The sequence below is a fragment of the Callorhinchus milii genome, unplaced genomic scaffold, assembly GCF_018977255.1.
Source record: "Callorhinchus milii isolate IMCB2004 unplaced genomic scaffold, IMCB_Cmil_1.0 Scaffold4, whole genome shotgun sequence".
Taxonomy (NCBI): Eukaryota; Metazoa; Chordata; class Chondrichthyes; order Chimaeriformes; family Callorhinchidae; genus Callorhinchus; species Callorhinchus milii.
In genome coordinates this window covers 52,865,769-52,880,561 of record NW_024704745.1, presented here as the reverse complement: position 1 = coordinate 52,880,561, position 14,793 = coordinate 52,865,769, and the positions used below count along the sequence as shown (strand labels likewise).

At 38.5% G+C, this 14,793-nt stretch overlaps 1 protein-coding gene across 1 annotated transcript in view; it reads right to left on the bottom strand.

Moving 5' to 3' along the window:
* LOC103184039 (progesterone receptor) overlaps positions 1-14,793 on the bottom strand; it is a 148,151-nt gene that overhangs the window by 65,645 nt on the left and 67,713 nt on the right. Inside the window, exon 3 of the mRNA XM_007901877.2 lies at positions 1,712-1,828. Coding sequence (XP_007900068.1) covers positions 1,712-1,828 — 117 coding nt within the window. The remainder of the gene's footprint in view (positions 1-1,711; positions 1,829-14,793) is intronic.

The following is a 14,793-nucleotide window of genomic DNA, read 5'->3' as shown; positions in this document are numbered from 1 at the left end:
GGTTGGAGGGAGAGAGGTGAAGAGGGAGAGAGGAGGGGGGAGAGAGGAGGTTGGAGGGAGAGAGGTGAAGAGGGAGAGAGGAGGGGGGAAGAGAGGAGGTTGGAGAGAGAGTGTCCCCCCCCTTCCCTTTCTCCTTCCCCATCTTTCTCTCCCCTCCACCCTCTCTCTTCTCTCTCTCCCCCCTCTCTCCCAACCCTCTCTCCACCAGCTGGCCCACGCTGGATGCGGCCCGCGGACCTTTCTCAAATAGGGAATGTGTTCCTCAGCAGCCGAAATGCTGGACCATCCTGAAATAGAACATCTGAACGTTGATTTCCCCCAAGGCTGCACAAGTTTAAAGGCAGCCATCAGCACTTGTGAGCTGTGCATTGGTGAAGAAGCTCCTACAGAGCGAAGGGGGAGAGAGAGTGGGGGGGAGAGAGAGGGGGAAGAGGGGGGCAGAGAGTGTGATTGAGAGAGAGTGTGAGGGAGATAGAGTAATTGAGAGAGGGGGAGAGTGTGTGAGAGGGATGGCAGGAGCGAGAGAAACAAAAAGAGTGAAAGAACAGAGAGAGAGGAGAATTGGGGGCAGCTGTGTTGTGGTTCAATGTCAGAACAGACAATCAGAGGCTCCCTCGGGTACCCTTCCCATCCCACTACAATGGGCTCCCACCCTCAGCTCAAATGCCCAGCCGACAATGTGGAGCACTTTGAGATGTCCTTCCAACGTGAAAAAGTTGTGTAAATGTTATGTTTTTGGAAGGGAAACACAAAACATTGCTTATGCGGCCCACTGACCTTTCTCAAATAGGGAATCTGACCCTGGTCTATATAATCATCAGCAGTTTATATATGTATATCTATTTACTGCCTGACTATTGAAATGTGAATTTCAGTTTGATGATTCGTCAGTGGTACAGCACGGTTTTGATTCCTTGTTATTCATACATTTGTCTAATATTTTCCCTAGTTGACAATCAAAATACCAAAGTAAGAACATAATACTGGTATGCAATGTCTGGTCTCGTCAATTGTACATTGCTATTACTGGTGAGTATAGAATTGCAATTTGCGTATTGTGAAAGAAAAAGTATGTCTCACATTATTCTGATTAATAGATTGATCATCATAAAATACATATAGAAATCAGGATGTTAATAGAGGACAGAATGCATTAGAGAGCATTATACAGAGAGCCTCATTACATGGCAATGGTTGGGGTCCATAAAATCCCAACTCACCTTATAACAAGGCCACATAGCCATTTTCACTGTGCAAGTGCACAGCCGACCAGCTGGCTTTTTATGTGCCACTGAGGAGAATCCCAGACTTCCAGGTCATCAGGTTGCCACTTAGACACTTCATGTGTACAGGAAGCGAGCCAATGACAGTGTACATGCACAGTGAATAGGATGTGCATCCCATTCGCGGTACAAATGAGCCAGCACTATAACCAAGCACGTTATAACAGGGCTGCGCCACAGTCAAATTAATCTATCAAGTGATAAGACACAAGTGATATTGTTTCTGTTTTCCACCTGTATAAATAACCCGTGCATCTCATAGAAAGTATCATTGACATTTCTAAATCATTCAATCAGTTATTGGTATCAGTTGGGTCTCTTTCACTGTCTGGTGAAGTATTAACCCTTTATGTATGCATTTCAATTTATCATAATCTTGATCACATTTACTTGTTTTGATGAATTTTTTGTCACTTTTTTTCTCTTACCTCCCAACACCATACCAGCTTGATAGCACTTCCTGAGACGACAGGCTGGACAGTTCTTCCTCCGAATTTTGTCAATAATGCAGTCATTCCTTCCAGCACATAAATATTTATGCTGTCCTGAAAAATTATAAGTGAACAGATGTAAATGGTTTCCAATAAATGCAGCAATATAAATGCATTAACCTAAGCGGAGGATAAAAAAGGACAAGAGATGAGACACTACTCAGTTCAGATGATAAACTAACGAAACACAACTTTCCTATTGATACTTGCTTTTGTTATCGTGCCTAGAATCTCAAAATCCCTCGAAGTACTTTACACTAATTGCAGTTAAGTGTCGTTATTCTGTATTTTTTCACCCACAAACACCACAGTCAATCAACTTTACAATATAATCTATGAAGTGCTTTGAGATCATTAATGACGTGATGAGGCACTATATCAAATGCAAAGATTATTATTATTATTAAGAAGGAGGGGTGAAGTGAAGGTTGAAATTTCCAAGATGAGGACGAGTTCAGAGCAGGAGAGGAAAGCATTGGTTGGTTTGGGGAGACCATAGATTAAGAGAATTTTTAGGGAGAGATGGGTTGATTGGCAGAGAGTGAGGTGTTCAAACAAAGGAAATTCAAAGTTCCTGGAAAAAAAACCTTGTGAAACGCCTTGAGATATCTTCCTGGCATGAAAGGTGTTTTATCAAATAAAGCATTACTATTTTATTTTGACAACATAGACAAAAAAACTGCTGGAAATTTATCAAAACACATCAATGTGTATTAAATCCAAGTTTCATTTTCGCCCATTATTTAAATAACTCTTCTTTTACAAACAGTGCAGATTTGAACTTTAGGAAGAGTACTTGTGAAGGAGAGGTTTGTTCATCCCATTCCTGGGCTGTTTTCCAGAACACTGTGCTGCTATGTTATTCTTCAGGTAACAACAATGGTGCTATGCATTGAAATCATTCTACTGATTTAACAAGAGCAACAATAAATAAATATATTACAAATATTTGTGCAAATTCTTTATAATTTAATTTTCCAATAATATTTATTTAACAAATGCGGTGAGAAATCAATTCAAGAAACTCAATGCGGTCATGCTGGTTCCTTGTAGACAATTGGTAGATCATGCATGAACTCAGTGCAGTTACTCACTGTATAGGCTTTGTTCAAGCATAAAACTGACTGGCAAAGAACCAAAAGACAAAGTCTGACTGCATTTGTGTAAAATTATAGGTAAGAGCCATTTTTAATGATTTTTAACAATAACATTTGTTGCGGTGAAAGCAATTAAAAAAAGTNAAAGCGATTTTCACCCAAATTTTATTTTTACCACAAGACGTGTCTCGTAACAGCTTCAAATGAATTTTTAAATTAGTCCAATATGCTGGCTTCAATCACCCTCCCTAGCATCCTGTTGCAGTCTATGACCCTCTGGGTAAGGAAATATTTTCTAATGTTGATCCTGAAATTGCTCTTTTTGCAGCCCTAAAACTATGTCCTCTTGTTCTACTGTCTTTGTGCATCTTAAAATATTGATCTGGGTTTGCTTCTTCAATCCCATTTAAAATGTTGTATACCTCAATGAAGTCCTCTCTAAGACAATTCCCTTCCTGACTGAAGAGCCCTAGCTTGTCTTATCATTGCTCATAGCTCATTCCTCTGACACATGAAGAAGTTGCCAAGAGGGAAGCTAGGGTTCTAGTTGACTCATCACTCACCATGTCAAAACAATGTGAAGCAGCAATAAACAAAGCAAACAGACGCTGGGCTATTCAGCAGAGCCTCATTAAAATGTGGTGGTTTGGATCCATAAAATTCTGACCTATAGTGAGGTATAACAGCTGAATTTACTGGCATGCAGAAGATTGATTTGGATGAAGAAGACTCCTGCCCAGCTGATCCCATCCTTTCAGAATACCGACCTGACTGTTCTCCCATCCAGCAGCAAACTGTTTTAGTAAATGAGTCCAATGATCTGGTCTCAATCATCATTTCTGGCAACGTGTTAAGAGTTGGTAATTATCCTCCAAGTATAGGAAAACAAGTTATCAAGTCAACTTGTATAGGCTCTGATCAGGCTGCATCTGGAATACTGCATAAGGTTTTTGTCGGCACAACACAACAGGACCTTAGCCTTAGACACAGTGCAAAAGAAAGCAACAAGGATGTCCTCTTGTTCTACTGTCTTTGTGCATCTTAAAATATTGATCTGGGTATGCTTCTTCAATCCCATTTAAAATGTTATTCACCTTTATGTATGCTGTATGCTGGTACAGGTTTACAAAGGCCAATTTCAGCTTAGACATCAGAAAGCATTTGTTTTACACAGTGAGTAATTAACAACTGGAAAGGGTTACCAGGAAGTGTGATTGAAGCCAGGGTGCTGAACTCATTTTAAAAAACAGCATTATAGTGTAATGGAGAGACCAGAGAGGGGCATTGTGGTGGGTTGAGAACAAATTGACCAAATCTCTTCCTCTCAACAAAATGTTGAAACAGTTATAGGAACTAGGAATACAATTATTATTTATTATTATTATTTATTATAAAATTGTGTTAAAATAAATTTAAATTCAAAACTAGTATTAATAATCGAGGTTGTTGCTGAATATATCAGTCAGTATTAGTTAAAGATATGATTTTACAAATACATCTGACAAGAATGAATATGCTTTGAGACCTAAAGTCAACATTCTCTTAATATTTCACATTGTGCAGAATTATTGAAACTTTTTAAATGCAATATGATTTGACTTCATATGAATCTTACCAATACTGTCTTTAAACTGTGCTCACTCTTTACAATGCCAACAGATGGTGCAAAACTCTAGTCCCAATCTACTAAAAAGATCACAAAGTCTAACAAAGCAAGCACAATGTCACTCATACCTAATTTATACCACCAGCACAATACATAAAATACAAGACACCACTTAATAAAAATTCTAAATTCTACCCCAACAGTAACCAGTTAATAACCTTGTCAAGAAATACACTGTCATGTATAACATTCTGCTGTTGCTGTGACTAACTTTTGATATTGTATACCTAATAGGGAATCTACTCATTTCATTCACGATGCTACCAATCGCTGGAACTCCCCTCCTCAGCCCCTCTCACTCTGTCTTTAAACCCCACTTTAAAACCTTCGACCACACTTATGATTTTCTCCCTCTACCTCTTCTTTCTCCTTGCTCGATCGACTGCACCACTGTGAAGTATTTTGAGATGTTATATGACATGAAGGGCGCTATATAAATGTAAAGGGTTATTTTAAACTCTTCAAAACCATACATAGGGAAAAAAATACATGTGTTTATTTTCTTTCTATGATCTGTAAAACTGAAGTATAAATAATTGAAATTCAAGCGAGGTCATTTGCGGACTAAATTGGTTTGAGTCTTCCTTAGTTGCTTTCACTTCATAATAACTTTTCAAATGTTTTCTCCATTTATACCTAGTTTCTAGAGTAAGCAATTCCATTTGAAAAAGAAATCTTCCTTTCAATTGAGCAATCGGTGCACAACTTGTGGAATTGTAAAATGTTAACCAAAGGAATAGTAAAACTAACACAGACATACACAATGATAGAAGAGTCCTGCACATTTACGAATGGACTTTGTGGTATTTCAATTCAAAGATATAATGCTTGGTCCATCATTATACTCCCATATCAGGAGGGTAACAATTATGTAATGTCAAAACATAGAAACAGAGGAACATAGAAATACGAGGAGGCCATTCATCCTATTGAATGTTATCCCTTAATCCCTTAACAGATGTTACCCAAAAATCTGTTTATTTCTCCTTTAAACTTGTATTCCTATCAATTCCTCCTCTATGGCTTTATGGGACAAAGCATTCCACATCTTCGCAACCCACTATATAAACAACAACAACAAGATTACATTTGTATAGTGTTTTTCATGTCGGGAGGATGAAAAAAAAAGAAAAAAAATGCTTCCTGACCTCTAATTGTTCTAGTCTTGATCAGGGATAAGAGTCATCCACTATAGAACCTTTTATTATTTTAAGTAACTCAATCACACTATTCCTAACCTCCTCTGCTCTAAGAAATATAACTCTAATCCACCCAGCCTCTCATCATAGTTAAAATCTTCCAGACTGGATATTAATCTAGCAAACTGTCACTGGCCTCTTTCCAAAACTATTATATCCTTCCTAAGATTAGGTACCCAAACCTGAACACAGCACTCCAAATAAGGTCTGACCAATGCTCTAATAAAAATGGAGCAGTTTTACATTCATCTGAGTATATTTTATTACAGCTAGAAGACAAACACACTCACTGAGAATAAGTTTCAGTCATATCAATTCCATTTTGTGTTGCAGAGAAAACAAATGGTAGCCTATTATTTATTTATAATTTTGCAGTTTCTTTATATTTTAAGATAAATAAATATTCATGCAAGATCCCTCATTAGCCAGTGAGTTAGATTATTGTGCGGCATTTCCAATTAATACATTTTCAGCAACTTTATCAATCGCACTTGCTACATGCTGAGGCCTAGAGGAAGTTTTATGCTCAATGTTGGAATTATTTTCACTTAATTACTGTGCTGCATTGTTGAAGGTGCTGTCCTTTGGATGAGGTGTTATACTGAGGTCCTGACTGCCTATTTGGGTGGATGTTAAGTGACTCAATCACACTATTCCTAACCTCCTCCGCTCTAAGAAATATAACTCTAATCCACCCAGCCTGTCATTATAGCTATGCTGTGGCACTATTTGAAAAGAGAAGGGAGTTTCTCCAGTTACAGTAAAATCCTGTGAAATACTTTGAGACATCCTCCAGATATGAATGATGCTGTACCAAATTCAATGATTATTATTAGAATTTCATATTTTATAAGCAAAAGAAATATCCCTTTATAAGTTCAAAGAGATGCATACCCTTTATATCCTCTAACAGATCTTTCCAAGCACTAGGTCAAACCTGAAGTATGTGGAGGAGATGAGAAGTAAAGGGGAAGACTTTATCCTTTAAAGATTATGTCACGCTGACATCCTGTACAATAATAAATTCAGACTTGAGTGAAATAAGTTCAGCAATCATCCGTACTTATTTTCAGACATACTATAAATATGTCCACCCAGCCTGATAGGAAGAGGGGATGGGCAATGCAGAAATCCCCTGAGAGTGTGGCACTGACAAACCGGTTCTCTGTACTGAATACCGTTCAGGATGATGACACCTTTGGGGAGGGGAGTCAAAAGCAAATGGATGCACAGTGGGACACAGGGAAGCGTGTCAATGCAACTGTCATTGGGGACACAATGGTGAAAGGAGTAGACAGGTGTTTCTACAACCAAAGACGTGACTCTCGCATGGTATGTTGCCTCCCTGGTGCCAAGGTTGAAGACATCATGGAATGGGTGCAAAACGTTCAACGAGGCGAAGGGGAAATTCCAGAAGTCGTGGTCCATGTTGCGATCCATGACGTAGGAAAAAAAAGGGCTGAGATCCTACAGGGAGAGCATCAGAAGTTAGGGAAAAACCTAGAGTAGGACCTCAAAGGTGATGATCTCTGGAATATTCCTGTGTAAGTGAATAGCAAAACAGCAGGATCAAGCACATGAATGCATGATTTGAGACATGGAGCAGAAAAGAGGGTTCCTGGATCTTTGGGACCAGTTCTGGGGCAGGTGGGACCTGTACAAGGTGGATGGGTTAGATTTGAACAGGGCTGGGACAAACGTCCTTGCAGGGAGGTTAACTAGTGCTGTGGGGAAGGGTTTAAACTAATTTCAAGAGGGGAAGGGAATCACAATGTAGCATTAGAGAGGACAAACAAGTTACATAGAGGGCTGGGAGAGACAAATAGCAATGTAATAAGGAGTAATCCAGAAATATTAGGGATTAGACGGGGGAGAAATACAGAACAGACTAAGTTGGCCTTGGAGTGCATGTGTGTAAATGCACGGAATGTGACAAATAAGATTGGGTGAGCTGTAGGCTCAAGTTGCCACATAGGGTTATGATGTAGTGGCAATAATGGAGAGCTAGCTCAAACAAGTGTAAAAATTGGAGCTGAATATTCCTGCCCACAATGTATTCAGGAGGAATATGGAATGAAAAAAAGAAGGGGGTGGCATTATTGATTAAAGACACAGATATGACCCTGGAAAGGGGCAATGTGCTAGAGGGCCCCAAAACAGAATCTATTTGGTTAGAGTTAAGGAGCAGAAAACTCTGTTAGGTGTATACTATAGACCACCAAATAGTGGGAAGAAGATAGACAAGCAAATCTGTAAGCAGATTTCAGAAAGATGCAAAACCAATAGAGTAGTGATAATGGGGGACTTCAATTATCCTAACATAGACTGGAACAAAAACATTGTAAGGGGCAAGGAGGGGGAAAGATTCCTGAAATGTGTGCAAGATAATTTTCTGGATCAGAGTATTTCCAGTTCAATGAGGAAGGAAGCAGTGCTGGATCTAGTTCTGGGGAATAAAGTGGGGCAAGTGGAGCATGTTTCAGTAGGAGAGCATCTGGACAGCAGTGATCGCATTATCATTAGGTTTAGAGTACTATGGAAAGGGACAAGGAGCAATCAAAGGTGAAGATACTCAGCTGGAAGAGGGCTAATTTCAGTGAGTTGAAAAGGGACCTAGCCAAGGTGGACTGGAAAGAAAGACTGGCAGGTAAAACAGCTAACGAGCAATGGGAAGCCTTCAAGGAGGAGATAGTTCAGGAACAGAACAAATACATTCCCACAAATGGGAAAGGTAGGGCATCCAAACCTCCCTGGATGAATAAGAAAACTGGGATTGAAATAAAACAGAAAAAGGAGGCTTATGATAAATGTCAGGTCCAAAATACAGAAGATAATCAAATAGAACATAGAAAGTACAGAGGAGAACTGAAAAGGAAATAAGAAGAGCAAAGAGATTGTATGAGAAAAGTTCAGTGGGTAACATAAAAGGGAACCCTAAGGTATTTCATAAGCGTATACAGAATAAAAGGTTAGTCAAAGGTAGGGTGGGTCCAATTAGGGACCAAAGAGGAAATCTTCTTGTAGAAGCGGAGGGCATGGCTGACATACTGAATGGCTGACTGGTAACATGGGCAGACACGTGGCAGATGAAGTTTAATGTGGAGAAATGCAAAGTGATGCATTTTGGGAGGAAGAATGAGGAGAGGCAATATAAGCTGATGGTACAATCTTAAAGGGGGTGAAGAAACAGAGAGACCTGGGGCTCATATAAGTAACTTTGAAGGTGGCAGGACAGGCAGATAAAGCTGTTTTTTAAAAAAAAGCCTATGGGATACTAGGCTTTATAAACAGGGGCATAGAATACAAAAGTCAGGAAGTTATGATGAACCTTTATAAAACACTGGTTAGGGCTCAGTTAGAGGACTGTGTTCAGTTCTAGGATGTCAAGGCATTCGAGAGGATGCAAAGGAGATTTACCAGGATGGTACCAGGAATGAGGGATTTCAGTTATCAGGAGAGGCTGGAGAAGCTAGGATTATTCTCCTTGGAGCAGAGAAGGTTAAGAGAAGACTTAATAGAAGTTTTCAAAATTATGAGGGGATTCGATAGGGTGAACAAGGAGAAACTACAACAATAACAAAATTAGATTTGTATGGAACCTTTCACATCAGGAGGATGTCCCAAGGCTAACTATTTCCATTGGAGGGTGGGTCGGTAATCCAAGGACACCGATTTAAAATAGTTGTTAAAAGAAACAGAGGGGAGGTGACGAGAAATTTTTTTCACACAGCGAGTTGCCTGGAAGGGGTGGTAGAAGCCGAATCGATAACAACTTTTAAGAGAGAAGTAGATAATTATTTGGGAAGGGCAAGTTTGCAGGGCTATGGGGAGAGAGCGGGGAGAGGGATTTAATTGGATAGCTCTTTTCAAAGAGCCAGCACAGTCACGATGGACCGAATGGCCTCCTTCTGTGCTCTGTAATTCTATGATTCTATGATAAGTGAAGCTGGCATGTATGCATCTGAAAATAAATAGCTGCATGTTAATGCTTTTAAAGATTTTTCCATTTTGGCTGGTTGATTTTTTCCAGCAGCTACACAGATTGTACTCACTATAATCCAGTTTGGCTTGGAGGAAAGAGTTCAGAATTTTATGTTCAATGTGTTTACTTTCTCGTTTCACATTGATTTATATTTAATTTACATAACATGGGATCTATGCATAGGATCAGGAAAGTCCATTGTGATCCAGCAAAGACAAGTATTTTTAAAAAACATTCATATGTGATTATAACTCTTATATGGTCATCAGGACTATAACCTCCTCAATTGATTTATTGGCCAACCAGACATCTAATTATCTCTTGAATTTACTGACACAACCTGCCTCCATCACTGTCCTAGATAGTCTACTCCAGATTTACCATTCTCTATGTAAGTATTTAGGTCTAAACTGTCTCTTTCGCCTTCTTTTCCTTTTATTAGTTTTATTTCCTTCTATCATATTTCTATTTGCTAAATTATATATGATGGTTTGTGCAAGATTCTTTCCAAAATATCTTTATAGTATAAATAATAATAATAATCCTTGCATTTGATATCGTGCCCTATCAGGTCGTTGAGACGTCTCAAAGCGCTTCACAGGATGTAAGGTAACATGCATAGATGATATATTTTGTAGGTGAAACGATACAGATCGAAAAGAAACAATCTCTATCCATATTCTGTTTGTGAATTGCTTTTTTTTGCAAACTATTCAAGATTAAAGCAGTTTTCCTGCAATAACAGCTGTGTGTGACGCTGGAAGCCTGCACTGGCACCATTGTGACATTCCTGACTGGTACTGCTTGTGCTCCAAAAGGAATACAAATACTAGAGATAAGTGCTGACTTGCTACTAACAGCCTATAATGAATTTGGCAGCCAGGGAAACCCACATTTTTTGTGGGACCAGCAAACCTGTGCTTTCGGTGTCTAAAAGTGATCTGCTCTGCTGGAGATTCTCTTCTGCATTGTGTTGATTATACAGTTAACGTATCATCAATAAGGGGAGTCAGTCAGTTTGCTTTCTTAGCACTTTTAAAAATTTGTTTCAACCGTGTGATAGGAATTGGGCACCAGCAAGAACCATGACTATAAATCCAGGTTTTTCCTCACAGACAAGAAAACTGGAAAAAAAAGTGTACATGTTCCTAGTTTTGCAAGATTTCGGCAAGATGTCTGCAAGATGTCTCTAGTATCATATTTAAAGTGTGGTTGGGTGCGGTCGAATGTGAGATGTCATGCATATTTTTACTGTTAAAACTTATACCAAGTAAAAATGGCCGATTGTATAAAAGGATTTAGTTTTAAGGAGAGAAAGGGTATCAAATTTATTCCAGATATATCACCTGCAAGTAATATGACATAATATAATTTGCAATGTTTGCAAACTGGATTAGTTTATTTTTATAATTTATTTATATAATTTATTCTTGGTGTAAGTTGTAAAGGTAAAGAGACAACAGCATTTTACATCTCATAAATGGCACTTTTCACATTGGAAGGAAATCTCAAAATAGATCACAAAGCCGACAGGGAGGTTGAGCTGAGATTTGGGGGGAAACTGGGGAAGGTGCGGTGGTGGGGGTTGGGGGCAGCTTTTTTTGAAAATATATATTTATTTATAAATATAATATTTAGTACAACAGAAGTCCAAAACAAACAACATCTTTTGTTACAATTTTTCCCTTTTCTCCCGATACAAAAAACATTCCTTTGTTTACGGTATATTCCTTCACTCACGCAGGTTGTGTACACGTTTTTGGGACCCTCCCTTTAGTCGGGAGTCGCCCCTGTGTACACCACATCCATGTGCATGCCCGCACACAACCTGATAAGTGATCAAAAGTGAGGTCAAGGGGTCTTTAAAGGTCAAGAGGGAGGGGTCGGGGCAGAGGGAATCCATATGGGGGCTTTTCACATTTAACTGTACATGAACACATCTACAGAATAATACACAATGGCTAACATCCTGCAGAACTCTTGCAAAAATAGGAAGATATGAACAGTATGGTCCAATTGGAAAAATCGGAAGGAGTTTGATTTGCAAGATTTACAAAACGGGAAATAATAAAAATCCCGAAAGTTGGTAAAGTCTAGCAAAAAGTCTGGAATCCCAAACAACCAGAGTCCAGGGTTAACACAAATATGATTTATCAAAATCGCAAATTGGACATCAAGGAATCATTGACACAAATTATATCACAACGTTTTTTTTTGGAAAGAGATGAAATAAAGTTTCTCACACTTTTTTTTGGTCTTTTTTATGTTTGGAGCTAAACCTTTGACAGATTAATTTTGAAATATCAATTGAAGGTGGTAATAATAATCCTTGCAATTGATATACCATGTTAGGATGTTGTCTCAAAGCACTTCACAGGATTTACAGTCAAGTGTAATAATAATAATAATCCTTGCATCTGATATAGCGCTTTTCACGTCTTCTAGACATCTCAAAGCGCTTCACAGAATATGCGGTAAAGTGAATTGACTGTATATTTGTGGGCGAAGCGCGGCAGTCAATTTCGCACAGCAGTGTCCCAAAAACAGTCGTGGATTGAAAATGACCAATTTATTATTGTTTTGTTTTTTGGAGGGAAATGTTTAGTAACATGTATGAAAGATTAACTATGTAATGAAGGTCAAAACTAAAAGAAAATAATAAAATCATTTATGTGTATTGAAATGTTTTCAAAATGTTGTCATTGTAAATATAATGTGCTTGAATGTCTAGTTAATTGTTAAGGCAAAAGACATCAGGCTAAAGGTTAAAGAATCAAAGAACAAAATATTTTAAATAGATTAGAAATCAGCTGCAGTTTCAAAACCAACAATGTTAACGACAGATTTAAACAAATATAATGAAAGAAATAATCCAGTCCAGCAGGAGGCCAGGTGACATTACGTGTCCATCTGAAGGATCAAAGATTTTTTCCAGAGTTTGTAGATTTGCGATCGACACATCAAATGGAATCTCAGATACGGATACATGGGAAGATGTTGAAATGTTCGGTGGCAAATGGCTGTAAGGTGTCCAGGTTCCCCAGCACTGCTCGAATGGCTCCCTCACGTTTTAGTTTTAGCAACAGTCAGATAAAACTATTTTTCTGCTCCATTTGCTAAGTTCATTACAAGTACTGTATACATTGAAAGCTGCAATACACAGTTATTCTGCTCTTGGGGGTAAAAATGTTTTCTGAATGATGGGCTATTAAATACACAAACCAACAAGAGCCACCAATTCTGTTTAATGGTCATTTGTATCACATTAATGGACATCAGCAATGAAGCTGAATTGACACTAATTTTAAGTGGCCAATAATTGTGTTTGAAAGTACATGCTTTGCCAATACAGCGGTGGAGCACAGAATTTTGGGAGATAATGGTGCTATGCCAAAATCTTTTACTTGGATTTGTGACAAGATAGAAACCCCAGAGGACAAACATTACTTCTAGCAGGAAGTTTATGATCATTTCAATTGTTTTCCAAGCACATGATTTGAAATCAATGTTTTTCAGAGGTAGTTCTCTATCATGGAAGCTAAAATTGCTGTTGAGGCCTCATTTCTGATGTTTGACTCTGTGTGAATGGTGCTTTATTTGTAAACATTTTCGAAGAAAATTTGTGTTCTATAAGCTCTGATTTTTTTTCCAGGATAATACTTAAATACTGTTTAAAACATTAAGTACTGATGGTGAATATGAAGATATGAATAGGACTGTACACCCAGCACATTACAACAGTAACAATGCATGAGTGCTGCCAACCGTGGATGCAAGTGACGGGTTTGCTGAAGCCCTGTAGATAAGATTTTTTACTCAGTAGCAGCAATACTGTGTTGACTTATTCCTCTTAGCGCAATCCCAAATATTGCCAGTGAGGTTTAAATTTAGAAATTTGTAATGTATTGATTCGAAATTTCCTAGATATGACAGATACAGTATTGATTCGAAATTTCCTAGATATGACAGATGCAGACTGCCAACATCATTCTCAACAATGTTGTTCATCAAGTTGAGCATTCGACTGCCAGCTCAAGGGTTATTATTATGCAAAAAGCCACTATCCCATTAATTGGCAATCAGATGAGCTGGGAATCAATTGCAAGATCTGCTTTCTGATTTGGAATTGTGTTAGGCGGGGGAGGAGGCAGAGTTGTCCTCTTCTGCTTTGTCCACCAATCCAACAATCATTATATTACACTGGCTAAATTTAAACCTCTTTAGATCCATTCCTCTTATGTTAGACAATTAGGGATCCTAGCTTGACAAGCAATGGGAAGGTGAGAAGATGTTCACAATGGAATGGCAAGCCACATATCACATGTTATTTGTGTCCTTTTATCCTGATGCTGGCATTTTGCTATCAGGAAGGAGTCAAAAGCCATAAAACCTGGTAATGGTTAAACCATTAATTTTTCTGGTTTAAACACCAGCAGTACCTCAATGCACATCTAGGGTCTCTATGTCTTGATTCTTGTCAATACATTGCAGATTTAGGTAAGCATTCTAGACAAAAAGGAATTTGTATATGCAGAACTCTCAGTTTAGTTTGGACACTCTTAAACGTGATGAAAAGATTCCATGTCTGTCACAAACCCACTGACTAAAAATAAGCAGATTATGGAATTTTGAGGATGAATGTTGGAAATCATGATATCTGTGCCTTTTTTGCAACCTATTATCCTGATGCTGGCTGGCATTTTGTCATCAGGAAGCTGCGAAACGCTACTCAACCTGGTGACAGTTAAACCATTCATTTTTCTGGACTGAGTAGTATTTGCCTCAAAATAGATTGGAATATCTTGGAATCCGTGCCACTCGGGGCATAGTGATCTGTACAATGGTTTGCTTTCAGCTGACACTGGACATGGCATGGTCTCCCTATGGCTATGCCTTTTGCGAAGTGGGGCTTTAAATGCCATCAGCCACTGTGGTTCACAGAAATGACTTAACGCTGTACATTTGGGACGTCCCACATCAGATCAACTTAATAATGCGGCAGTATGAAATGCATTTGCAAGTTTATGTTATGATGTGTTTTAAAACACATTACAGTGGAATGATGAATGTTCATT